Below are 27,193 nucleotides of genomic sequence, written 5' to 3'. Positions count from 1 at the left end.
AGCGATTCGAGGGGTCTGGGCCTGCAACCCCCTCTGTGTGATTGAACGGGATCGCCGCTGGAGTCCCTGGACCGGGGGAGTGTCACCCGGGATGCCCACGAGCTGTGGCCGGCTTACCTCACGGCCGCACTGGTTTTGAGAGACGCCGGCCTGTCACACGTGGTGCCAGAGTCGACGCCGGAGCCCGGACCCAGCGAGGATCACAGGTATTTAGCGGAGAGGGTCGGATGGTGCCCTACCCCAACACAACTTCCGTGGGAGGCCATCACTAACGAGCAGAGCCTCGCGCTAATAGTCGTGGGCGGCGGCAGGATCGGCCTCGTCTACCACACACGCACGCAGGCTGCCAAGACACCTGGCGGGAGCCGCTGACCGGGCTGGAGGGGCCTAGAGTTGCACCCATCCAACCTCAACCACCCAGATTAACAGAGAGGTGGCGCTGGTGGGCTTGCCTTGGTCAGCTCGGGCCAGATATCGCAGGACTCCGTGCAGTAACCTGCCTGCAGTGACAGGGCGCAAAACAGTGGGCTTGCCGCGCATGGAGAGGCTCGGCGAGGGAGACAGCCCGAGTGCCGGCGGTGGAGGCAGGGCCCTACTGAGCGTGATTGGGAGAGCCCCTCGTGAGGATACGCAACTGGATGTGGTGCAGCTGGCTGCTGGCGCTGGGGTCCCAACACTCCGGCCCCCTCCACCCTGGCTGTCCTTGTAGGGCGAACTTTTCTACCTGAAGAGAGTGACTAGTACACAGATCACAGGCCTCTACTACCCTGCGGAGACACATGCGGGGGTGAGCCAAGTGGGAGGATTGAAAGAAACGGTGGTGTAGGCCTTAGTGAATGCCTTGGTGGAGTGCGCACTCTCGACCCTGATCGCTCTTGTTTACTTCGCTGCCTGCCTCCGGAGAACACACATGTCGTGCTGGCCCACCTTGCCGGCTGAGCGGCCCTATAGCAGTTGGTGGTGCTTCTAGTGACCGCGAATCACCATCTCTCCGGCCTGCTGGGGGCTTCTTCCTGCTGACCACGTCCTTGGGACACAGAGGATACAAGGCCAGATCCATATCACAGCGAACGACGGTGCTGGGAGCCTTTCCCCTCCCCTCCCCTCCACATCACACACAACCGCTTTCCCTGACCCGGGCTTTCTGTTGGAGCCCTTAAGACTATGTCCTCGGCTCGGACAAGGAAGCAGAAAACGCTGCAAAACATCTTTGGGAAGGCCCAGCCTGTTTCTGACACCACGGCAGCACCCCACTCAATGGCGACTATGCAGCCCACCCCCGGCGCCGGAGCGGAGACGATCAATAAGGCATTCCTAGAATCGCTCTTCAACACTCTTAGGGCTGACATACAAACAGTGAAGACGGATCTGACGGCCAAGATGCAGGAAATACGCAGACGTAGATGAGGTGGGGGGGCGTGTCGCAACGCTGGAGACTAAACACGACTCCACCACGACGGAGGTGACCATGCTCCAGCAGGAGGTCCTACGGCTCCAAGATCAGCAGCTGGATCTTCAAACACACTTGTAGGACCTTGAGAACAGATCGCGTCGGCATAAAATTTGGATCCGAGGGGTGAAGATGACGGAGGATACCAAAGATCTCTTTGCCTTCACACATGGCCTCTTCCGCCATGTCTTGGCAGCTGCTCCGGACGAGGAAATTGTCTTAGATAGAGCACACAGTCGGCCCCCCGAGGGCACCCAACGCCGTCCCCCCCCCCCCGGTGGACATTTTAGTATGCCTGCAGGACTTCAAAACCATAGAAGCCACCCTGGCAAAGGCGAGAAACCTACACCCGCTCTCCTACCAAGGCCATTCTCCGGTGCTGTACCAGGACCTAGCCCTGGTCACCCTACAGCACCACAGGCAATTCTGCCCGGTGACGGATCATTTCCGACAACACAACATCACCTACTCCTGGGGGCACCCATTCCGCCTCATTTTCCGCTTTGATGGCAAGCTCCACTAGATGCGCTCTCTCACAGAATCCTGTCAGTTGCTGGGCCTGACTGTGCCGGATGACTAGGTTCGCCGCAGCGGCAGCCCTGGGCCAGAGATCACTCCCTCAGGATGGCAGAGTCAGAGGAGGCGGAGGCGAGTTCGAAAGCTGAATAAGGCAGATGTTGTGAGGGGGCAACAGGAAGCCCTAGCCTCCGCAGCCGATGCCCTGGCCAGAACGAAACCCGCCACTGAGTGAGACACCGGCCATTATGTACCCTTGTCGCGACTCTGATTTCTGGCTGATGGCACTGGTCCTCTCCCCTTGGTCACATCATGAGTCCCCACGCGACGACCGCCCAGCTCCTCCTGGTTGGCAGACTATACCCTAGAGATTGGGTTTTTTCTGCATTTTTGAACTTTTTGTTGCTGGCAGAGACATTAGTGCTAATGGAACAGTTTTTTTTTCTGTAGGGTTTGGGTTTCTTCCTCCACCTTCCCTGGGTGCCCTTAGCGAACTGTCATATTCTATACAGCTGGCCACTTTTCATGGAACTACACAATTTGACTCAGGCTTCGGGCTTTAAAATTAACATGGATAAATCTTTGGCATTTAGTCTCTCCCTCTCTCCGCATGTCCTTGCCCACCTCCAAGAGGAACACCCGATGCAGTGGTCAATAGAGGCAATTCCATACATAGGCATCCAGCTCGCTCCCACCATTCAAGCCACCTCCGACATTAACTACTCTAACCTCCAAACATGCGTCAGGAAGGAATTGAGCAGGTGGAAACACTGCACAATATCCTGGCTGGGTAGGATAGCAGCTACTAAAATGACTGTACTCCCTCAAATTTTATACATATTTCAGACCCTTCCCCTTCGACCAATGTTAGGTTGGATCCAGCAAACACAGGCAGACCTCTCGCATTTTATATGGCAAAGCCAGCCGCGCTACAGCCATCATGTCGCAATTCTACCTTCAGAAAAGGGAGGAGTGGGAGTGCCTGACCTTCAGTAATATTTTTATGCCGCTCAGCTCAGATACCTGGTAGAGTGGCAGAGGCTGGAATCAGAAAAGCACTGGCTGTTTGTAACGGCCTAGGGATACCCCACGGTTCTCCACTCAAGAAGGGACATAATGCCATTTCCACCTCTCATCCATTATACCCTCTGCAGAAACCCGACACGGACATTGACTTATATGAGGAACACTGGCCCTTTAAGGACGGATGGAACAGCCAGTGGGAGGAGCCACGGCAGGAGACGGAATCGTTTTATGCCGGAGAAGACGATTCAGAGGTGTGCTTGTTCACCAGGAGGAAGGAGGCGAGAGCGGAGAGCGAAGACGGAGTGCGAGACGGAGGAGAGCGGAGTTTTGAGACTTGGGACGCGACGAGAGCCGGAGGCGGAGAACCGGAGGAAGAAGACGAGACGCCAGGAGGCCACCGACACCACGAGCCGCCCAGCCATACACCCGCGGGAGGTGTATGGCTCAGCCAGGTACGGGACAAACTCAGGGGCTGGGTAAAACGTTAGCGTACTAGGACCGAGCTACAACGAGTGACCCCCCCCCTCTTCCAGGTGTACCCTTTCCCTGAGCACATTCTCCCCTTCACATCGGCTTTAGGATTTGATTGCCACGTGTGTTTGGTCCTCACTCCCTTTCCCTTTTGAACACGCTAAAAGCACCGGACAAGAAACTGATACGTGCTATCTTTTCTCCCACATACCCCACCTGAGCGGCAAGACGGAGACGGACGAGGTGGTTACGAGGAGAAGAGTAGACAGAGACCCGAAGACATCGTCATCCGAATCGGGGAGGAGAAAGACTGCAAGGAGTCGCTCGCCTAGGAAAAAGACTCTAGTCAAGAAGAAAAGCTCAGACTCCTTATATTCGAAAATAAACCCCACTAAAACGAAGATCAGTGTATTGCCTATTCTTCCCGCAGCCGTAACAGTGGTGGAGAATGCGGGCATAGGCACCATCTGTGGAACAAAGATGGAAACGATAGTAAACCAACTAGTAAAAGGTCAAGAACGACTTGAGTGGGTGTTAGAACAACACTTGAACTCGGCACAAGCCGATAGAGAAGCCATCAAAAAAACCCTGGAAGAGAGACCGGGACAACCATGGACTGATCCCGTAGCAAGAGATGGAACCACGGAGAGAACAGTAACACATGGAACGCCCGCTGTGTCTTTGCAAAAATACCGAACCGGAGAAGACCCGGATGCATTTTTGTTAAATTTTGAACGGGCCGCCCGAGCCTGTGGTTGGCCAGTGACCAAATGGCCGTTTTTTTTGGCACCCTTATTAGGAGGAGAAGCACAAGCCGCTTATCAAGTGGCTAATCCTACAGGTAACACTACATATGCGGAGATAAAAAGAATAATTCTTGATCATTTGGGATTGGACCCAGAAGCATACAGGATAAAGTTTAGAAAAGAAAGGGGATCGGTAGGAGAAAACCCTAAGACATTGTTTGTCCATCTTAAAATGGCCGCGGACAAATGGCTAACCCCCGCTACTAGCAGCAAGGAAGAAATACTCGACCGTATTTATTTAGAACAATTCTTAGAAGCCCTCCCATATGCCACCCAAAAATGGCTACGACAACATCATAGTTTGACAACCGCCCAAGCAGTAGAAATGGCTTCATCTTTTTCAAGGGCTCAACCAAAAGGTTTTCCATTCGAACAGGAACGAGAGAAAAAAAATATGATAATAGGAAGAACGGAAAAAATTGTTCCACGAGTAAGAGAGGCACCACGCCCTCGAACATGGAGAACTGACAACAATATCACTTCCGGACCACAATGTTTTGAATGTGGCCAATGGGGTCACATTGCAAGGATGTGCCCAAAAAAACGACACGAAGACGAACCGATGGAGGTCGGCTACCTCCCCAAGGCAGTACTGTTTTCAGCTGAACTCGGCGGCTCCTTTAGAGTAAGTGTTACTGCCAATGGGTTCCCTTTGTTGGCATTACTAGACTCGGGATGTCGACAATCTGTGATCAAGTCATCATATGTAAATCCAAATCAATACATTACGAAAGGGGTGGTTAACATTAAATGCGTTCATGGTGATATCAGACCATACCCAATCGCTAACATTGTCATTGTCTCATCAGCAGGAACCTCACCCGAAGTAAGAGTAGGCGTGATGGACAGTTTACCGGAAGACCTAATAATAGGGACGGACAACCCTGGCTTCTTAAACATGTTCAAAGACAAATTGGAAAAACACGGTCAGAACAGAGAAGTTGAAGTAGACCATATGGTCCAGCCTAAAATACACTCCCTTAGTTTTGTGAAACTAACTCAGTATGCGAGTTCTCCCAAAAAGGGTTCAGCTAAGGCAGCAGGGTATGATCTTTGTAGCGCCTACGATTACGTGATACCAAGTAAAGAGAAAGCAGTGATACAAACAGACTTACAAATTGCCGTCCCCCCAGGATCCTACGGCAGGATAGCCCCCCGGTCAGGCTTAGCAGCGAAATATTTTATTGACGTAGGGGCGGGGGTTATAGATGAAGATTTCAGGGGTAACGTAGCCGTACTCCTCTTTAACTTTGGGACTGACCCCTTTAAGGTAACACGAGGGGATCGAATTGCACAACTGATTTGTGAGAGGATAGCCTGCACGGAATTGAAGGAAGTGGAAAAGTTAGACGACACCGACAGGGGGTCTAGAGGGTTTGGATCCACTGGAGTACACACCGGGACGGTACATGCGGTTCTTCCTCATGACCCATGGGTAATGGATAAGAGCTTCAAATTCGCACAGATTAGTGACCCAACGCTCATGAATGCATGGGAACAGGCACACCAGAGGGAGGTGGGGTCACAAAAATTTCCTGGCTTCTTCATTAAGGATGATCTGTTATATAGGATAGGGTGTGAAGGTGACCCTGCCCAACTTTTAGTACCGGTCGCGTTCCGAGACCAGGTCCTTTTTTTTGCGCACAGTCACCTTGTTGCCGGCCACTCCGGCGCTGAAAAGACAACCCAGAACATCCTACGACAGTTTTTCTGGCCCGGCATTTATAAAGACGCCGAGTCATTCTGCCGACAATGTGATATTTGCCAGCGGATGAATATGGTTAGACCCCCCGCTGTGCCATTGCAACCCTTGCCGGTTATAGGAAAGCCGTTCGAGAGGGTCGGCATGGACCTGATTGGTCCTTTGCCGAAAACGAAGAAGGGGTTTCAGCACATCTTGGTCGTGGTTGACTATGCCACGCGGTTTCCAGAAGCTTTTCCCTTGTCGGTTGCCAATTCTAAACAGGTTGGGGACAAAATGATCGAATTGTTTAGCAGAGTCGGTTTCCCTAAGGAAATTCTGACCGACCAGGGCACGCCATTCGTTTCCAAATTGATGAGGGAAATTTGTAGTACGTTGCACATCCACCAGATTCGAACCTCTGTCTACCACCCTCAGACGGACGGACTGGTGGAACGTTACAATCGTACTATTAAATCTACTCTCCGCAAAATGATGGAAGTTAGTGGCTCCGATTGGGACAAGATGCTTCCGCTTGCGTTATATGCAATTAGGGTTCAAAAACAGAGTAGCTTGGGCGTGTCGGCTTTTGAGTTACTGTACGGCCGCCAACCTCGCTCCTTGCTAGAAATGACCAGGGATGCTTGGGTCAATGAACAAAATGAAGAAGTTACAGCGACACTGGATTACGCAACGGCGCTGAAATCCAATCTGGGTAAGGTGAGGGAGCTGGCGAGGGACCACCTTTTGGTTAGCCAAACCAACCAGAAACGTGCTTATGACAGGGGCAAGAAGTGGAGGCAACTTCAAGTGGGGGATTGGGCGTTGGTTCTTTTGCCATCTTCCACACACAAATTTAAGGCCGAGTGGATGGGCCCATATAAAGTGGTGGAGGTCATTGGGCGCACTAGTTATAGACTACAAGTGGCTCCGAGCAAACTACAGGCCTACCACATTAATCTTTTAAAAAAGTGGCTAGGGCCGCCTCCTGCCGAGATTCACATGGCTGTGGGAGCTGGGTCAGATAGCTCTACCATTGACCTCCTTGTGCATAATGAGGAATTGCAAGACCGTCAACAGTCAGAACTGAGGATGACTCTGGGCCCCTTTCAAGATGTGTTCTCCAGCCGGCCGGGGAGGACCTCTATGGCGGAACATTGCATTGACACTCCTCCTGGCAAGAAGGTTAGGATTAAGCCCTACAGGGTCCCCGAAGCCAGAAGGGCAGCCATTAAACAGGAAGTGGAGGAAATGCTTCGCTTAGGAGTGATTCGGCCATCGAAGAGCGACTGGTCCAGCCCCATTGTGATGGTACCGAAACCTGATGGCAGTAGAAGGTTTTGCATGGACTTTCGGGCACTAAATGAAATCTCGCTCTTCGATGCATACCCCATTCCGAGGGTCGATGAATTAATTGAAAAGTTGGGCAATGCCAAATATATTTCAACTCTTGATTTAACTAAAGGGTATTGGCAGGTCCCCTTACGTCAGGAGGATATCAAAAAGACAGCATTCTCAACTGAGGAGGGCCATTTTGAATTTACGGTCTTGCCTTTTGGCCTACATGGGGCGCCGGCTACGTTTCAGCGCTTAATGAACAAAGTATTGGCAGGCCTGACGGACTTTACATCGGCCTATCTGGACGATATTGTTATATATAGCCCAGATTGGCAGTCTCACCTGCGACATCTGTCCACAGTGCTGAACACTCTGAGAAAGGCCGGCCTCACCGTGAATGCAAAAAAATGTAAATTGGCATTTCAAAAGGTCAAATACCTTGGCTATGTGTTGGGGCATGGTCTGATTGAGCCACAGATTGAAAAAGTGAGGGCCATTGCTGACACCCCGTTCCCGGCAACTAGGAGAGAGATGAGATCTTTTTTAGGGCTAGTGGGCTACTATAGAAGATTTATTCCGCAATTTGCTGATATTGCAGCCCCTCTTACTGATGCACTGAAGGACAAGGGCAAATCATCTTCGCCGGTTCTTCCTAATGACTTGATGCAGGAGGCCTTTCACACTCTAAAAACCATCATTACTTCGACACCAGTGTTGTCATCCCCTGATTTTTCTCGCCCTTTTTCGTTGCACACGGATGCTTCAGACTACGGGATTGGAGCAGTTCTTTCCCAGATAGGGTCCGATGGACTAGACCACCCGATTCTATACGTGAGCAGGAAGCTTTTCCCCAGGGAGTTGAAGTATGCGACAATTGAAAAGGAATGCCTCGCGATCAAGTGGGCCGTTGAAAAACTGGCGTACTACCTCGAGGGTCGACGGTTTAATCTCTACACCGATCATGCTCCTCTGCTATGGATGGCCCGGAATAAATCTAAAAACGACAGGGTTCTGCGGTGGTTTTTGTCACTCCAGCCTTATACTTTTTCTGTCCACCACCGGAGGGGTTGTGAAAATGTGGGAGCCGATTTTCTGTCACGTCACCCACTCACCGATCGTGAGTGTCCGGAGGGGGAGGTATGTAACGGCCTAGGGATACCCCACGGTTCTCCACTCAAGAAGGGACATAATGCCATTTCCACCTCTCATCCATTATACCCTCTGCAGAAACCCGACACGGACATTGACTTATATGAGGAACACTGGCCCTTTAAGGACGGATGGAACAGCCAGTGGGAGGAGCCACGGCAGGAGACGGAATCGTTTTATGCCGGAGAAGACGATTCAGAGGTGTGCTTGTTCACCAGGAGGAAGGAGGCGAGAGCGGAGAGCGAAGACGGAGTGCGAGACGGAGGAGAGCGGAGTTTTGAGACTTGGGACGCGACGAGAGCCGGAGGCGGAGAACCGGAGGAAGAAGACGAGACGCCAGGAGGCCACCGACACCACGAGCCGCCCAGCCATACACCCGCGGGAGGTGTATGGCTCAGCCAGGTACGGGACAAACTCAGGGGCTGGGTAAAACGTTAGCGTACTAGGACCGAGCTACAACGAGTGACCCCCCCCCCTCTTCCAGGTGTACCCTTTCCCTGAGCACATTCTCCCCTTCACATCGGCTTTAGGATTTGATTGCCACGTGTGTTTGGTCCTCACTCCCTTTCCCTTTTGAACACGCTAAAAGCACCGGACAAGAAACTGATACGTGCTATCTTTTCTCCCACATACCCCACCTGAGCGGCAAGACGGAGACGGACGAGGTGGTTACGAGGAGAAGAGTAGACAGAGACCCGAAGACATCGTCATCCGAATCGGGGAGGAGAAAGACTGCAAGGAGTCGCTCGCCTAGGAAAAAGACTCTAGTCAAGAAGAAAAGCTCAGACTCCTTATATTCGAAAATAAACCCCACTAAAACGAAGATCAGTGTATTGCCTATTCTTCCCGCAGCCGTAACACTGTTCCAGGACCAGGCGGTGGCTGGCAGACCACTACAAGGGATCCCCTTTCTCCACAAGGCTCACCGGCCAGCCAATCTTTATGCATCATACATCACAAGCACCATCATGGAATCCTGGGATAGCACCAACACTCATGTACAATTGACCATGTTCCCATCACCTCTCACACCACTATTCGACAACCTAGAGTTTCAACCTGGTACTGAAGCCCGAACCTTTCAAGCCTGGCGTTCCTCCCCTTGCAGATCCCTGGGACATCTTTTTTGACTTAGAGGGTATTATCCCGTTTCCGCAGCTTAGGGAACACTATGGTTTCCCCGAAACAGAACGTTTGATATACCTCCAGGTCCAACACTGGGCACTACACCCTCACATTAGGCCACAAGCACAAAGACTATTATCCCCTTACGAAAAATGGCTGATAACTTGCACCTCAGATTAGAGGATCATATCTGATCGCTATAAGATGCTCCTAGGCCCCACCATCCATACCTATAATTCAGGGCGTGCCCAATGGGAGAGGGACCTGGGGAGAACGCTAATTCATAAGGAATGGGAGGGCATTTACCACAGGGCTCGGCGTACCATACAGGCCTCACAGAGACCTTGACCAAGATAGTTACTTATTGGTACTATACGTCGGAGTATGTGCATCGCTTTGACCCTCGACGCAGCGATATATGCTGGAGGGAGTGCGGGGAGAGAGGTACACTGGAACACGTCCTCTGGAGCTGAACCCACATACAGCCATACTGGTCCCAAGTGCTGGATGAAATAGATCTTCACTTAGAAACTCAGCTCCCTCGTTTCCCATCCTATTGAGCTTACCTAACCCATTAATGTACCCACTTAAATCCAGAAGGGGACGACTAATCGAGATGGCCATAGGAGCGGCCTTGCAGAACATCTTGATACATTGGCGCACCGCCCAAATCCCCACGCTCTCTGGCTGGCTTCAACGGCTTTGGATGGTGCTGAGTACGGAGAAACTCACACTCACACTGGCTGGTAGGGGGTCGGAGTTTCCTGAGCTGTGGCGGCCCTTCTCGACTCTCCTGGTGTACGAAATCCGAGAGTTGACATGCCTAAGATATTGTCGACTACTGCGTCTCTCAGACACACAGATTGCAAGTGACAGCTCCACAAAAAGTCATAAAAGACTACGATAATCAAGGTGTAGCCTTCCCATTCTTCCTCTACCCTTCCAATTTTATGTTTTTTCGGTGGACGAGGGATGGGTGAGGCGGGTGGGGGTAAGTTTGGGAAACTCTTTATTTGTTCTTTTGTTGATTCTCTTGACCCGCTCCATGCTTCTTACCTGTGGTAATGTTATTCATTGCGACCTTTTGGTCTCCTTTGCATTTTGACGTGGGAGCGGAGGGTCCGGTTCTTATTCTGTCTCAAAAATTAATAAAAGATTTAAAACCATAAATGTTGCTATCTTGTCGCATTTACTCTGCTTTCAGAGACAGAGGTCAAGTGTCAGTTTGTTATCCTACTTGCCAGAAAGGGCAAGTAGGATCTAAAAATAGCTCGTCCTTATTTAATCTGACTTGCAAATGCGAGCGGGCGAGTGGATTTTTCTAGCCCTGCATCCACGCCGCCACATCCGCACGCTCCTCGACCAAGGCCACAACGTAGCCCTCATCCTACTCTCACTCTGCAGCCTTCTACACGGTCTCCCAACCGCACTCTCACAGCCAGACTCCGCAACACCAGAATATAGCGAACCACCCTTGCCGGCAGAACCAAAAGAATCAGACTCCCACCTTTGCTCTCCGAACCTACAGAGATAAACTGCGGAGTACCCCAAGATCATTGCTCAGTCCCACGCTCTTCAACATCTACATGGCCCCCCTCACCGCCATCGTCAGACAGCATAGACTCAGCATTGTATCCTAAGCCGACGACACCCAGCTCATCCTCTCCCTCACGAAGAACCCCAAAACCACCAGACTCAGCTTCCAAGAAGGAATGAAAGACGTCGCAACATGGATGAGCAGCAGCTGTCTGAAATTCAACTAGGAGAAGACGGAGGTCCTCGTCCTTGGACCCACCCACTCAGCTTGGGACAACTCCTGGTGGCCATCCACCCTCGGCACCACTCCACCCTCACGGACCACGCCCGAAACCGCTGCATCATACTCTACTCCTCCCTCACCAGGACGTGACAGATCGTCGCCTTCACCTGCTTCAACACCCTCAGAGTCCTCCGCAAGACCTTCTGGTGGATCCCCCCGAAGCCAGAAAGACTATCACCCATGCTGACTCATAACAAGCAGACTGGACTACAGAAACGCCCTATACGCTGGAATCAACAAATCCCTGCTATGCAAGCTCCAGATCATCCAGAACACCATGGCCAGACTTATCCCACGACATGAGCACATCACCCAACACCAGTGTGACCTGCACTGGCTCCCCGTCGAGAAGAGAGTAACCTACAAGCTACTCACCAACGCCTACAAATCCCTTAACACCTGACCCAAATACCTCAGCGAAAAAGTCTACTTCCACGTACCCAAAAGGAACCTTCACTCAGCAGACCTCGCCCTAGCAGAAACCCTGCGCATCCGCAGAACCAGAGCGAGTGGAAGAGCCTTCTCCTACATCACAGCCAAAGCCTGGAATGAGCTCCCAGTCAACATCAGATCAGGAAGAGCCTCTAGACTTGGCTCTTCAGCTGAACAGGAGTTGCACCCACCCCCCTCCTCCAGCACCTTGAGGCCCTCCTCATGAGTGAGTAGCGTGCTTTCAAGCCCCTGACTGATTGATAGACCCCTACAACATGATGCTTTAAGTTAAAAATAATAATAATTGAAACTCGCCCACCTCATGTTTATCTACGCTTGGTGGGTCATGAAAGTTTGTTGTTCTAAAAAGTTTGGAGAGCACTGGTCTTGGAGGTGAGGTAAAGAAAGTTCAGTGGAGCTGACTTTTTGGCCCGAGAGCTTGACAAATTCTTTATTTCTGGCGGCTGGATTGTAAGACTTAAAGAAGGAGGTAATTAATCACTGCCGTAACTATATGAAAAAGCAGATTCCCGCTATTCGAGGCAGTATTTATCAGAAATTTGATGGCCCTAGCATTGAAAATATTTTCCTCACAGCGTCTTCCGGTTAACCTAAAACATTTCAAAATGACAAGGAGAGTGCTTGCTTTACAATGTTCTGCCTACAACACTACTGTGACTGCGATCTCATGCCTCTTGACCTAGGGAAGAGTCAATGAGATCCCTGTACAGAATGCGATAGAAGGTAGAGGCTGGCAAATACCAAAGTGATGGCTGAGAGTGGCTATAAGCTTGGAAAACGTATATTGACCATCTTGGTCCTGCACTCATAACATTGCAAGTGAAACCACTGGCCTTGCTTAGAGATGTAAGCCTTCTGCTGAGAGGAAAGCGGCATTCTCAGGGCCGAGGGGTGGGAAGGTATCCTCATGTACAGCAGCAGATATGGAGAGCGCATGGATACCCTCACGGGTGACATGAAGTGATCTAGAAATCTGAGCGACTAAGATACATTCACTAGTGGTACCACGACTAACTGAAGGAAACAAGGAATTGAGACAAGGTACTGAGCCGAGTAACAAGAAATAAAAAAAGAACAAAGGACCAATATACGGCTGATTACAGTACCCCATATGATGACCCATACATAAGCTCAGGTCCATAATAGTTGAACATAGGAATGAGTCGACCCTATGAAGAAGACTGACTTGGGGAAGTAGCAACACGATCTCCATTTATGCTTGAGACACGAACAACGTTGTACGCTAGGCATGGAGCAACAGTGACAGCCAAAAAGGGAGAGGCTTCTACAGGAGAATCTAGTACACTGCATGACTGAGCTACCGGAAAAGCTCTGCAGCATATTTACTGAACAAATGGGAAAGAAAGATTGCAATTAGAGACCTAGCGAAGGCAATCCAGACAATTGGTGAAGGAGTGAATACAAATGGAAACGCCATAAATGCAACAGGAGCAAAACTGGAAGATATCTCATCTACCTTGGCATTCATATCTAAGGAAGCAAAGGAGCTCAGAGAAAAATATGACAAACTTGAAGGTTATTAGAGACCTAGCGAAGGCCATCCAGACAATTGGTGAAGGAGTGAATACAAATGGAAACGCCATAAATGCAACAGGAGCAAAACTGGAAGATCTCACCTACCTTGGCATTCATATCTAAGGAAGCAAAGGAGCTCAGAGAAAAATATGACAAACTTGAAGATTACTACAGATGTGACAACGAAAGAATCTGGTTTGCCAGGAAGATGGTGGATGAAGTCGATATGAAGGAGTATTTTCGCACTCTAGTTTGCTATGGCTTATGTAATCTATTACCGAAGTGACAGAAACAAAATATTGCAGGCTCTGTGAGAAGAAGGGAGAGGCGACACTAGGGAATAATGGCCACTCAAATATGGTGAGGCGATTAACTTGGAATGTAATGGGACCTAAACGCCCCAGTTAAAAAGCATATAATAAAACCACCAGTGTAACCAGAACCCCGGATATATGCTTAAATACACGCCACCTTTTAAGGAAAGATTGTAAACTGATGAACCATAAAATGTATCTTGTTGAAAATTAAGGGTCGGCCAAACAAAAGGGGTGCAGAACTTATATTTTGAAATTTGTGAATTAAAAGAATAGACTGGAGAGTAAGTACATCATGCTTATAGGGGAACTCGAGGGTCAACAGATACATTGGTAAAATCCTAGGCCATCAACATCGAGCAAGAGACATACTTAACTACGCGTATGGGTGCCTTTTTTAGATCATGGAAGAAGAACTTACTTAAGCACTGTCACAGAAGTAGATTTAATAGGTACCCAAGTGATACATACACAACGAATGACATGCAATGTATACAGGAATATGCATCCGAAAAAGAAGGAACAGTCCTTTTTTCCCTACATAGCCACCACACTTTTTCTAGCAGTGATATGATGTGGAGCAGTGGTGCTCTGCTAGCTCTAATGGAAAGGGTAGATGTTCTGTTTGATTACGTTCTTGGTCCATGCCCCAGTTGTTTTAGGATTGTCATTTTGGAAACCCTGAAGGAAATATAAAGTAATAGAAATGTGATGCCTCTTTATAAAAACATGTAAAATTAAATAGAATTGATCAATTAGATATACGAATATTTATGATAAAAGAGGTAGATATCACCGGGTGTGCTGTGGAAGCCTTTAAAAGCCATAATTAAAGTCAAGTGATTGGCACTTATCATGGCGAATCTCCAATATGACTTTGTAGATAAATAGACGGGGGATACCTTAAAGCAAGGAGAGAGATTGTGATGCTAGGAGGCCAGATTAATTTAATGCTACTCGAGATTAGCAAGGGCACTTTTACATATCAAACAACAATTCTATGAAAAAACTGCGTCCGGCTTAGAATCACAAAGCAGAATTCTAGGATTTCTAATGTTTTAGCAAGCACAGGAGTAGTGTAAATATTGTCAGAGGGGAAAAAGAAAACATGCATTGACAGTTTCAGTGCTTAATATATAAGGGAGGTGACTTGACTATGCCAACAAATGATGACTATTTCAAAACGTTAACCTACCTCAATTCAGACCACTCCAGTGAAACGTTGTTCAGAAGGGGTTCGAGGCAGAGGAGGTGGAATAAATTGTAAGGGGCCTTCCGCCTTTTAAAAAAAACATAGGGCTTCAACAGTAATCAATAGGTTTTATTACGGACTCTGTTGAAAGTTATCTCCCCAGTTTATCTTTGAAAGTAATGGAAAAAGAAAAAGACACTGGGCAGTTTTGCATAACAAATTACTAGCTGCTAAACAAGAAAATGCATTCAAGTTTAAACAAGCACTGGCGTTGCCAATAGGTCTCGCAGTAGGAAAGTTGGAGCTATTGGTTTTGTAAATGACAAAGCCCAAAACAAAAATAAAAGGCATTGTTATTTCCAATTGTAATAGCTCAAACTCTCGTGAATGCGAGACCTATTGCATTGCAAATGCTTGTTTAAAACTGCATTGTCATAAAACGTTTCAGATGCGTGTGCTTGCTCATAAATGTTAGAGGCACATAATAGAAGCTGCACTGACACTTTGTCAAAGACCACATGAGTAAAAGTGCTGTAAAAGCGTCCATTTAGATTGCGAGTACAGGAGAAAAACTAACGAATAAACTTGTTTCTTCAGCTAAACAAACGCGTTTTAAAACAATGCATGCACGTGCTTATACTTCGGCAAACACTAGATAAGTAAAAGCGCTGTAAAAACATTTTTTAGATTGCGAGTACAGAGAAAAAAAAAGTAACTAATATACATGTTTCCTTCAACTAAACAAACGTGCTTTAAATCAATGCATGCTCGCGCTTTTTGCCGGAAACTGTCATAGGACGGGACTTCCGTTCTCTAATAGAAGCTTGCGCTCACGGAATGCTAAGCTAAAGAAGCAGTCGTGATACAGAAGTCTAATGCTCGAGAGTTAGCTCAGTGGCTGCGGCTTAAGTGTAAATGTGAACATATGTTTTCGGCGTAGGAAGTATGTTCTGTGCACTGGTATATGCATAGGAAAAGGGCGCGTGTTTGCTCCTATGTGTGAAGGCTATGTGTATGCAGGCGCGCGTGAAAGCTGTGGCCGGAGAGCCTGGTGGGGGGCGGGAATGCTAGCGAGGGGAGGAGAATGGAGGGGGAGGCAAGGAGTGTGGCAAATGGCCGGAGGGAAGCCGGATGGGGGCGGGAGAGCCTACGAGAGAAGCACACAACGGAGACATGGGGGAAGCTGAGTAAAAGCGCTGTAAAAACATTTTTTAGATTGAGAGTACAGAGGAAAAAAAAGTAACTAATATACCGGTTTCCTTCAACTAAACAAACGTGCTTTAAATCAATGCATGCTCGTGCTTTTTGCCGGAAACTGTCATAGTGCGGGACTTCCAGAGAAAAAAAGTAACTAATATACCGGTTTCCTTCAACTATACAAACATGCTTTAAATCAATGCATGCTCGTGCTTTTTGCCGGAAACTGTCATAGGGCGGGACTTCCGTTCTCTAATAGAAGCTTGCGCTCACGGAATGCTAAGCTAAAGAAGCAGTCGTGATACAGAAGTCTAATGCTCGAGAGTTAGCTCAGTGGCTGCGGCTTAAGTGTAAATGTGAACATATGTTTTCGGCATAGGAAGTATGTTCTGTGCACTGGTATGTGCATAGGAAAAGGGTGCGTGGTTGCTCCTATGTGTGAAGGCTATGTGTATGCAGGCGCGCGTGAAAGCTGTGGCCGGAGGGAAGCCGGATGGGGGCGGGAGAGCCTGGTGTGGGGCGGGAATGCGAACGAGGGGAGGAGAATGGAGGGGGAGGCAAGACAGAGGCAAGGAGTGTGGCAAATGGCCGGAGGGAAGCCGGATGGGGGAGGGAGAGCCTACGAGAGAAGCACACAAGGGAGACAAGGGGGAAGCTGGTAATTAGGGGAGGAGAAGCCGCAGAGCGCACGCTGGGCGAAGCCCTTTGATGTGCTGTGCGGCCGTGAATGCGCGTGCTTGTTTGGTCACGTGATTCACGTGAACTTAATGAAAACCGCAGCGCAATAAGCCCTTGGTTTGACGAGGATTTCGAGCACTTGAATTCTCGCTCCGCTTGCGCGCATTGATAGGTCGCGAGACCTAAAAAGCACCCCCTTCTCTCAATAAATGACCTGTAGAGGAGATCACAGAATGTAATGGCTATGGAAATGATCACATATGATGCGAGGAGTAAAGAGATAAATTGACTACTATATGGTACCTGCTGGTGAAGCATTTGAGGTGCTGCACTCTGCAACTAATCTGCTCAAAGATGTCAAGAATGTTAATGTTAGGGGAATCCTAATTAGAGATAAGAACTTTGGTTTTAATCTAGAACTATTAAGAGACTGAGTGTGGAGCAGAGAGATGGGCAGTACTAACTACCGGAGTAAAGGAAAGACTACTCCTTTTTTCCATAAAATAATCCAAACAAGGGTGATTCTGATGATTTAATGTCTCTCCTTGTTCAGCTGGAATCTTTCTTTGTATTCTCACAGCCTCCATGGTTGGTGATGGAAATAGAAGGTAGGATTGCAGAGGCCTACTCCATTCTGTGATAACGTTCATAGAGGTTACATAGGGAGTTGGTTCTTTTTGATGATTAAACTCAAAGCAATATTGAAAATAAACAGTGCATGAGCATACTGTGGCCACACTTGACTTTCTTCAGTCCCATTTAAGCAAAAGATCTCACATACCATAAGTGATGGACTGAACAAAAAAATCTTAAAAAGAGATCTGGTATAAGAGAGGAGCTAGTCAAGTCGTCAGAGAACTGAAGAGTGCATCAAATTTGATCTCATGTTGCGGAACTTAAAAGCTATTAGGTGAAAATTGATTAGGCCCAGAATAAATCGAATGCAATAATAGAGTCTGAAGCCGACTATGGCAGATACCACAGATCTTTATCATTTGGCTGTATGGAAGGGCAAGTTTCTGTGCAGTTTTCATATTTGAAATGTGCAAGAGGATTCTATCACTGAAATCAAAGACACCATTTGGAGCCCCAAGTCAATTTGACACAATATTTTTGACAACGTTGGCGGACTAAAAGGTAAGATCTCATCGCTGCTGGCCAAAGTGCATGCTGCATGGGTCTGCATTGCAGACACTGACTGCTGCTCCTTTTCCTATATTAATATTCAGTCACTGATTTTTAGCACGCAAAACTCAAGCTCAGTGTCCATGGGACTGCGGACGCTGACAAACCAGCAACTGCTTGTCGATAAGAAGTTATAATTAAGAGCAGGATAATATTGCTACATGTACCATCATTAATCAGTGACCAGAAAGCAGCCCCCTTCTGGTGAAAAACATGAACTTTCTAATCAGTCTTGACACACATGAAATAAGAATGAAAGAGACACAGGCCCTTCAAGTTGCTTCAACATTATGAAAATATCACTTCCTGCTTCAGAAACAAAAAGCCAAACACACTGTTCAGGGCCTTCCTTAATTTCAACACAAGAGGTTCTCTCTCAGTATTGAACCTATTATTAACCTTTTTTTAGGTCTCGCCTTGCGAAGCAGCGCATGCGCTGCTCGCCTTGGCGAGATATAGTGCTGTGGGTTTTGCATCCGAAGGGGGACAAGAGATGTGCATTTGCCGGGACAGCCGATGTGCACGCTCACTGCGTGTCTTCTCTGGCGATCTCAGCTTGCGCCCGGACAGCAATGTGCACGCTCATGGCGTCTCGCAAGCTCTTTCCGCGCTTTCACTTTCGAGAGCTCAAACGATGCACTCGCGAAGTCCGAACTCAAAGCGTAATGCAGTGACGGGGATCGTGTGCACTAATCAAACGTTATCACTACCCCAGGAACATTTTTTGTAGCACTAAAGGAGGGGGAATAAAACAAAAGGGTTCTAAACCCACAACTAGAAGGGTGCACGAGGCTTCTTGGTGCTGCTACTCACTTTGCTTTATTAGAAGGACTGCAGATTAGTAAGTACATAGCTGCCAATGTTTCAGATTGCGAACACATCTGAGCAATGAGAAACACTTAAATTAGCTGCTGAGAAGCACCAGAAATGGAAGGGCAATAAGGTAGTGCCCTTCAAGACTAGGCCGCCCTAACAGGATGTGTGAGCCCCCAACAAACTCCTACCCCGAAACAAGTAGCCCACGGCCCAGTCGGCGTGCTGCTATGTGCCCAGCACCAGTGTAACCAGTGGCAGCAAGCCGCACTATAACAAAGCAAATTTTACCTGCACCGACAGAAACAAACTTCCATGCACTGGGAGGCGAGAAGCGTCCGAGAAATGCAGTTTAAGGCCGGGCCGCCTGCCTTCTCAGAGTTAGTCCTCCAGGTCACAACAAACTACTTATCGAACACCCTCGGCCTGGCTGGGTTCAAGGCTCAGCTGCAGTATTGTAGCATGTGCCCGAGTTCTAGCGGCAGTCGCGGGGATTCAATTACCGCTCGGCTCTGAGAGCTCTGCCAATTGCCCAGCCAGAGTTCCAAACCTTTAGCCACCTGCTCTCACAGGAGGCGGAAGCCGGATGTAACGTCCCTCACAACGGAAATTGCAATTGGCCGGCATGGCCTCTCCTGAAACAGATAACTTTCACAAAATAATGCACACCCAGTAACACTCGATACATTGTAGCCAAGCTCTTCAGCCAGCCGTAAAGCCTGCTGTGTGGAAAAGGAAGGGCCGAAGTTCCCCAGCTGACGAGCAGCCGAGGGGCTGCGACTGACTGCGGAAGGGTCTGACAGCACAGGTTCAGTGAAAGTCTGCAGAATTTCCAGCAATAAAAACCCCAAAGCAGGTTTCTACAGCGCCTTCACTCCACTGCAGCCATTTCTGCCTGTGCCCAGTTATAAAGTCTAGGATGTAGTGATCATGATTCATCACCTTCATTCACTCAGCCCCAGCCTTTGTGCATTCATTTGTTTGTTCATTCATTTGTTTATTCATTCATTCATCTAAATCACAAACTCCTTTCACCAAGCTCTAAACTGGTGATGAAAAACAAAGCGAGCTGAACACGGCAGACATTCTTAAGGAGGCAATCCTTGCAGCCAGGCGCAGCCAATAAGGTCTAGTTTCCATTTAAAGTCAGGTTAAACATTAGAAAAATGGTTCTGGAGAGTAAAAACAACATGCATTTGCAATGCAATAGGTCTCGCATTTGCGAAACTTTGAGCTACTGGCATTGTAAATAACAAACCTTTTATTTATGAGTTGGTTTTGAAAACATAAATAAAAGGCATTGCAATTTACAATGCCAATCGCTTAAAATTTCGCAAATGCGAGACCATTGTATTGCCAAATGCTTGTTTTCGGTGCAATCATCTTTCACGCGAAAAGATCCTGAATGTCAATGGCCTGAGTACCGTGCAAATCAATATGGGTGCGGTTTCCTTTGCAATGGATTCAGAGGAATATGAAAACGGCTTATCCATTAGAAACAAACTATATGCAGTAGTTGTCTGTGTTCCTCTCTGCTGGACTTGTGTTTCGGGAAAGAAGTGGCTTAATAAGGCAATAACATAGCTCTGCAACAAACGATATTTCATGAATGTCAACACAATTAAATGTTAAATTACCACAATGGAGGTTGCAGCCCGATCCAAGATGTGTCCTTTACAATGAGTGGTTTGATATGAAAGGCTAGTCATATATTCTAAGGACCACTATGTGTCTCAAGAATCACATAAAGCATTAAAATTGCTAACAGGTGGTATTGTGCATACCAAATATTTCATTTAGCAGCTTGTTCAAAGAAAAGTTACTTTAACCTTTAATCACACTATAGCTGTATCCTACCATATACTCAGGTCTTTATTTGAAGATTTTACATAAACTGGACACCAAGGCCTATTCAGTGACCATAACTATACAGAGGGAAACTCAGGGCTGTCTACAGTCAGTATGACGGATAAGAGAGCTGTCATGGTCAGAAAATGTATAAGAATCAAAAGACTTAATATGATACTTATGCAGGGGATTAATTTATCCAGAGCTCACTACACTTGCTAGTTTAATACTGTAGGTGTTCCATTATTCGAGCATGCAAACCGCCACAGAAATGAAAAGAGTTAAAAAATAATAAGGCTGGTGTTTTCACGTAAGAAAAGGTTGTTAAAAAGCACCGTCTAAAATGTATGCTTACGAAAGAAGAAAATCTCAAACATGAAGAAAATCGTACAATGTGATACTGACTCAAAATGTAAGACAAATTTTGATCCTGCGACCAATGTAATATTTACTAAAATGTAGTTATACAGTTGGTGGTCAGCAATAGGCAAAATGGCGCTCTAAGGTCTATCACAAATATAAATCAGTTAAGGCAGGTAATCTGGCAGGGTGCATAAGGTAGGGAAAAACCACCAGATCCCCACGTGTGTGGGTGCATAAGGTAGGGAAAAACCACCAGTTCCCACGTGTGTGGCCAGCAGACCACTTATGCTATATATATATATATATATATATATATATATATATATATATATATATATATATATATATATATACACACACATACATATACATACATATATACACACACACAAATCCTCTGCACACGTTCAAAAGTAAATACATAAAGTTGAATAAAATATCACATTATTCTTTATATTTTCAGATGTCTTTAATTCAAGATCTTTAAGCCTTCTTAGCCAACGCATGTTTCGTTGATGTTACAGGGAATTACCCCGCGACTTCTTCAGGGCTGAGGTCAGTTTTAAATAGTCTCTTAATTCCAGTGATAATTCCAATTCCAACCCAGCAGTCTTGATTTGCACAGAGAACACGCCATGGCCTGGAGATCCAAAGGGTGCTACCCAATACTGTTGGATCGGGCAGCTATTCTAACAGAAACTCCCTTACATTTGGAAGCATATTTAGCTTCCCGGACACAAGACTAATTGGTCTACCTCTCTAGGAGCAGAACTTATAGGAACGCCTTCCGGGCTGTAATTATCACTGGAATTAGGAGACTACTTGAAACTGACCTCAGCCCTGAAGAAGTCGCTGGGTAATCCCCTGTAACAGCGACAAAACACGTGTTGGCTAAGAAGGCTTAAAGATCTTGAATTAAAGACATCTGAAAATATAAAGACTAGCGTCTTTGTGATATTATATGTAACTTTATGTATTTACTTTTGAACGTGTGCAGAGGATTGGTATATTTACTAAAATGTAATCAATTCAAGGGAAGCAGGTGGTAGGGGTGACGCTTGCTTTGCAAACAATTTAAAGTGAAAAAAATAAATTACTTCATGTTCTGCAGTGAATTCCCCTGGGAACAGACTCATTTGGGAAATGAAAATGATCTTGCTTGCTGGAGTAAACAGGTGAACGAGAAAAGGATTACAAACCTCACAGCAACAGGTTGGTGAAATTATCCCGTCCTTAGACATTCTTTAGACATTTAAGCAGTCTGTTACTATCAGATTCCATGCCCATAAAATGAATTTTACAACAGCGTTTAGGGCTTGCTCTACGTGCCACAACACGTCGAACTTCTGAAATAGACACATTCTTAAATGCCATTTTCCTCACATTTGTTCGGCTTCCTTGACTATAACGAGTGCAGCACTGAAGCAATATACATTGCATGTGCTCCACTTTGACAACATTTCACATAAGGAAATATTAATAAATAAAAATACGTATTAAAACGTAGACTGATGTGAGTAATTCATTCTGATCAATAACCTAAATGGATTTCCAACTTAAATTTTGGGTCACAAACAGAACTGTATTTCCTTTACTGTGGTTACGGTGCCCAAACAGCGCTAATCAATCCTCTTTCTAGAGCCCAGTAGTGCAATCGATACAAAATTCATCAAAGGGGCAATCAATGTTTGAGCTACGTCGCTGCGGCGAGTTTATGTTAATTATTGACTGGTTCTCAGTTAGGTAAAATGGACCTGTGTCTGCAGCGCTCTCATATCACGTTCTCAGTTTATGATGTACTCTGAACGGTCGGGGAATATTATTGTAAACAGATTTCCCTGAACGGCGCGCGACTCCCATGTCAGGTGCACGTGCGCAGCAGATTTACAGAAATACACACGCCTGGAAGCGATGTAAAAAGGGTATTTCGGCGAAAAATCTGAAGGTATAAGAAAGGACAGCGTGTTTCCATTTATAGATCGGCTGGTTTAAATGCTTAATTCCCACTATCTGGGCATGATTGGTCAAAAAACGTGCATGCCCGACAGACTGAAAATGACAGGAATGTGGACATATATCACCAAAACCATAAAAATTACCGGACGAGACCATAACTATGAAAAGGCCGGAACGTGACACACTCACACACAAATAATCTACTCGTGTCAAGATAATACACTGACACCCAGATTCCCCCGAGCTTTACGTGATGCTATTGGATTTACACAGACTCGCATGCCTAGCCATCAACAGAAAGCATATATAGATACAGATTTCATATCACAATCGGTAGACCACACGGTGAACACTCCTCCGTGAGCATGTCATGTGTGGGTGGGAGACATGTCCATCACCATATGAGCCTGTCCGTAGGCGAAACACACATCTGAATCACAATAAATATACACACAAGATTATGCACAATCGCATAACACTGAAAGGTGGGGAATGCACAGCTCAAATACCCTGCGCATGTGCAGAAGAACCACCAGCAATCCAATCAGCATACCAGATACACAACCGATGATCCTGAGCAGATGCCATGGGGACACATATCTATCACCATGAGCATACCAGGGGTTAAGGGTGAACACATCCACCCAAGCATGGTGGGCGAGGATGATGGTGCACATTCGTAACGCATGTGTAGAAGAGAAAAAAACCATCTCCCAGCAAGTCAGGAAAGGACATTTCCACTGTTGTCGCCTATTGGGTACGGTGGGTGGGTTGCGCATTCCTGTAACCCTCGGCTCACAGGACTATGCTCATCTCTAAACAACACCTTATTCGCGATGTACTCTCCATTAGCACGAAGTAAATACGCCATCTCGCGAGCACGGATGGCTGAGATGTATAGCCCCAATACCCTCAGTATGTCTGACCCGAACACAGAAGATGGCAGAGGATGGATGTTGAGCATAAGCTCACCTTAAAATAGCAAGGTAGCAGTTCCTTTACATTCACTACCATCCTGAGCATGACTGAGGCACATTCACCCCCGCTCCATCGACATGTCATGTAAGGGAGTCGACACAAGATTCTCCCGAACATAACTGAATTGGTGTACACGAACCACCATTGCCGCATATAAATAGATCGTGCTAAACAACGGGGAAATGAAGGGTGCAAGCCTATATTTTCTCCAAAGTCATGGAAGGAAAAGCACATAGCCAGCTTCCCCGTGGAGAACAGGAGGCCCTTTTAAGCCTTCATCCAACCCCTCCTCCACACCTGAGTAGAGCAACAGACCACCCCCACCGTTTCGCCGAGTACACGAACCCGCCCGGGGAGCGGCGCGGCGAAGACTGATCCGCCTCCATTAATGCAGCAACCACTGCCTTTTACCACCCCTCCCCACCCTGCGCAAATACTGCATAAGTGGATCTGTGAGTACACTGCCGGGAAGGATGGCAGCCAGCGGAGGCGTTTGCTTGAAATGAGTGCAGGAGAAACAAACCACCACGCGCTGCACTATAACAGCGTCGTACACCTGCCTCCCTCCCCGTCCCAAGGCCCTTGGCCTCCTAACCGGGGCCTCTCCGTCTTCTTACCATGGTGCCGCGGTGTGTCGGGCGCTGCGCTCCCCGGGCTGCGGTCGGCGGTAGGGGCGGGGCTGGTGAAGGGCTGCTGAGGTTCGGCGCGCCGCTCTCGATCCTATGACGAGGACTCCTGCCGCAGTGGCTCGCGCTGCTCCTGACCCACGACTGGAAGACGGCAGCAGAGGGGGGAGGGGAGCCGGAGACAGGGGGAGGGGTGGGGCTGCGACACCAGCATCCGGGGCACCGTGGAGGCGCTGACAGCTCATTTGCATACGTGCGCCCGGGGCTCCATCACTGCGTGCTGAGGTAAACACCCTGCGTCAGAGACAGCAGCTCTTTGAAGCAATGAAATGGAAAAGGGACTTGCTTCGTTGGTCGACGTAGAAAAAGGACATTGTAGGCAGAGTGCAATTCTATTTTCCTACAGGAGAGAATGTTTATAACAAGCATTTGCAATGCAATAGGTCTCGCATTAGGAAAGTGTGAGCTATTGGTATTGTAAATGACACATTTTTTAAATATGTGTTGGCTTTGAAAATATATAAATTAATAGCATTGTTATTCACAAAGCCAATAGCTTACACTTTCCTAATGCAAGTCCTATTGGCTATGGCAATGCTTGTTGGTAGCAAGCAAGGACAGTGCTGTTGTGGTGCTGAGTGATGATGTGGTTGGTCTGAGTGATGTGGTGGTGCCCCTGAGTGATGTGGTGGTTTCCCCGAGTGATGTGGTGGTGTCCCCGAGTGTTGTGGTGGTGTCCTCGAGTGATGTCGTGGTGCCCCTGAGTGATGGAGGGTGGAGTTGGAGGGGGGTGTTAGAGTTGGAGGGTGGAGTTGGAGTTGGAGGTTGGAGTTAGAGGGTGGAGTTGGAGGGTGGAGTTAGAGTTGGAGGGTGGAGTTGGAGTTGGAGGGTGGAGTTCAATTCAATTTAAAAATACTTTATTCGGCATAAAACAATACCATAAAAAGTACAACGTTAAAAATTATATCTCAGGCATTATAAAAAACATGCTAAAAATCTATTTACCAACAGTGCATAAAATAAAATTGATTAGACACAGTGATCATCTCATAGAGCTAACATAAAATGTCCTAGGTTAAAATAATTCATCCCAGAATATAGTGCAATATTTCATTGAGCTATTACAGAATCAAGACACAGATAAATAATTCATAAATACCCGAGGGATACCCTTCCTTTCTTAGGGTGACAGATATTAAACACACAAACCTTTATTCCTCCCCTCTGCTGGTTCTAAGTTTCATCGCCAGTCTTAGAAAATTTACTGTACAGAAAAGCGTTAGAGGCTCTGCAGACAATTTTAGAAACAATAGGGCCACTTTAGCTTGTTTAAACTTGGCATTTCTTAAAATACCTTTTAAAAATAGTCGCCTAGGGTAAGCATAAAAAGGGCATAATAAAACAAAGTGGAGCGTGTCCTGCGGAGACCGTCAGTCGCAGCCGCAAGGACCCTTCATCTCCAGATGCCTTATGTACCCTGCTGGAACTGCCAGAATATGGTGGAGCAAGTTTAGCCTGAAACGGTTCATAAGAAATCTGTCCTGGGGATTGTAAGTGAGGTACAGATAAGGTTCTAAGCCCAAACACGACTTTGTTAACTGATGAGTTCTCACTGATAACTTGGTCAGCTCCCTGTCTTCGCTATTTGATGTTGTTCTATTTTCAAATTCTGTCTTGATGGGGCCCTTGTCCTTGCGTAACAATTTTGTTGGGTGAGTAAAATATTCAGCATGACCCAGAGCCGTCAGGTTTTCCCTGACATATTTGAGCCAAGGAATATTATGGCCCCGGTCCTGGGCCATACAATCCAGTATTATCTGCTGGCTTAGCACCGCCTCTGAGTTTGTCCATATTTTAATCCAGCATGCAAGGGGTTTCCATTGCAACCTATCACAAAAATGGGCTATGCCCAGTTCCTCATGAACAACGTAAGAAGGTGTGCTCTGGGGGACTTTCAATACCCGCCTCAAGTATTTATTTTCTTCTGTTTATAACTTGTGTGGGTCTATAAAGCCCCAAACCTCACTACCATATAGGACTTTGGCACAACTTACAGAATTGTAAAGGTTCAAGATTTGCTTTGGGGACCATCGACCTAACCTTTTTGCGAAATTCATAGTTGCCCCTGTAGATTTAATTAATGTATGGCATTTCTCCTCTGCAAGGGCTTTAAAGCTAAGGCGACTATCAAATAGGATCCCCAGATATGAAAATGACTTGACCTTTTCCAGTCCATGTGTACCTATTGTGTACTTGGTTTTCCTAGTTGGTCCTTTTCCTATCTCCATAACATATGATTTAGTGAGGTTCGGTGACAAATCTAGACTATCCATAAAATGGACAAAGCCGTCTATAAGGCACTGAAGTCCACACGCGTCATCCGCATACAGTAACACGGGAATGCCTCTCCTTCCTATCTGTGGGCAGTCCACCCCTAAGGCTACCAGCGCCTGAGCTAAGCCATTTATGTATAAAGTAAATAGGAAGGGGGCCAGGATACACCCCTGCCTCACTCCCCTTGAACATGGGAAGCAGTCAGTGACATTTCCCTTCTCATCATATCTGACCTGAGCAAAAGTATTCTGGTGCAATGCTCTTAGTATATTTACCAGTCCTGGGTCGACTCCCAAAGCCCCCAATAATTCCCACAGTTTCTTCCAATTTACTTGATCG

The 27,193-nt window shown here is 47.2% G+C and overlaps 1 protein-coding gene across 1 annotated transcript in view; it reads right to left on the bottom strand.

The window, feature by feature from the left end:
* PPP3R1 (protein phosphatase 3 regulatory subunit B, alpha) overlaps positions 1-24,734 on the bottom strand; it is a 237,969-nt gene extending 213,235 nt beyond the window's left edge. The window contains 2 exon segments of the mRNA XM_078649398.1: positions 24,512-24,685; positions 24,687-24,734. Of these exon segments, the coding sequence (XP_078505524.1) occupies positions 24,512-24,685; positions 24,687-24,734 (222 nt within the window).
* Positions 24,735-27,193: the final 2,459 nt, after the last annotated feature.

Source organism: Lissotriton helveticus, chromosome 6 (genome assembly GCF_964261635.1).
Source record: "Lissotriton helveticus chromosome 6, aLisHel1.1, whole genome shotgun sequence".
NCBI classification, from domain to species: domain Eukaryota; kingdom Metazoa; phylum Chordata; class Amphibia; order Caudata; family Salamandridae; genus Lissotriton; species Lissotriton helveticus.
Note: the sequence above shows the minus strand (reverse complement) of the source record. Positions and strands in the feature narration are given on the sequence as shown.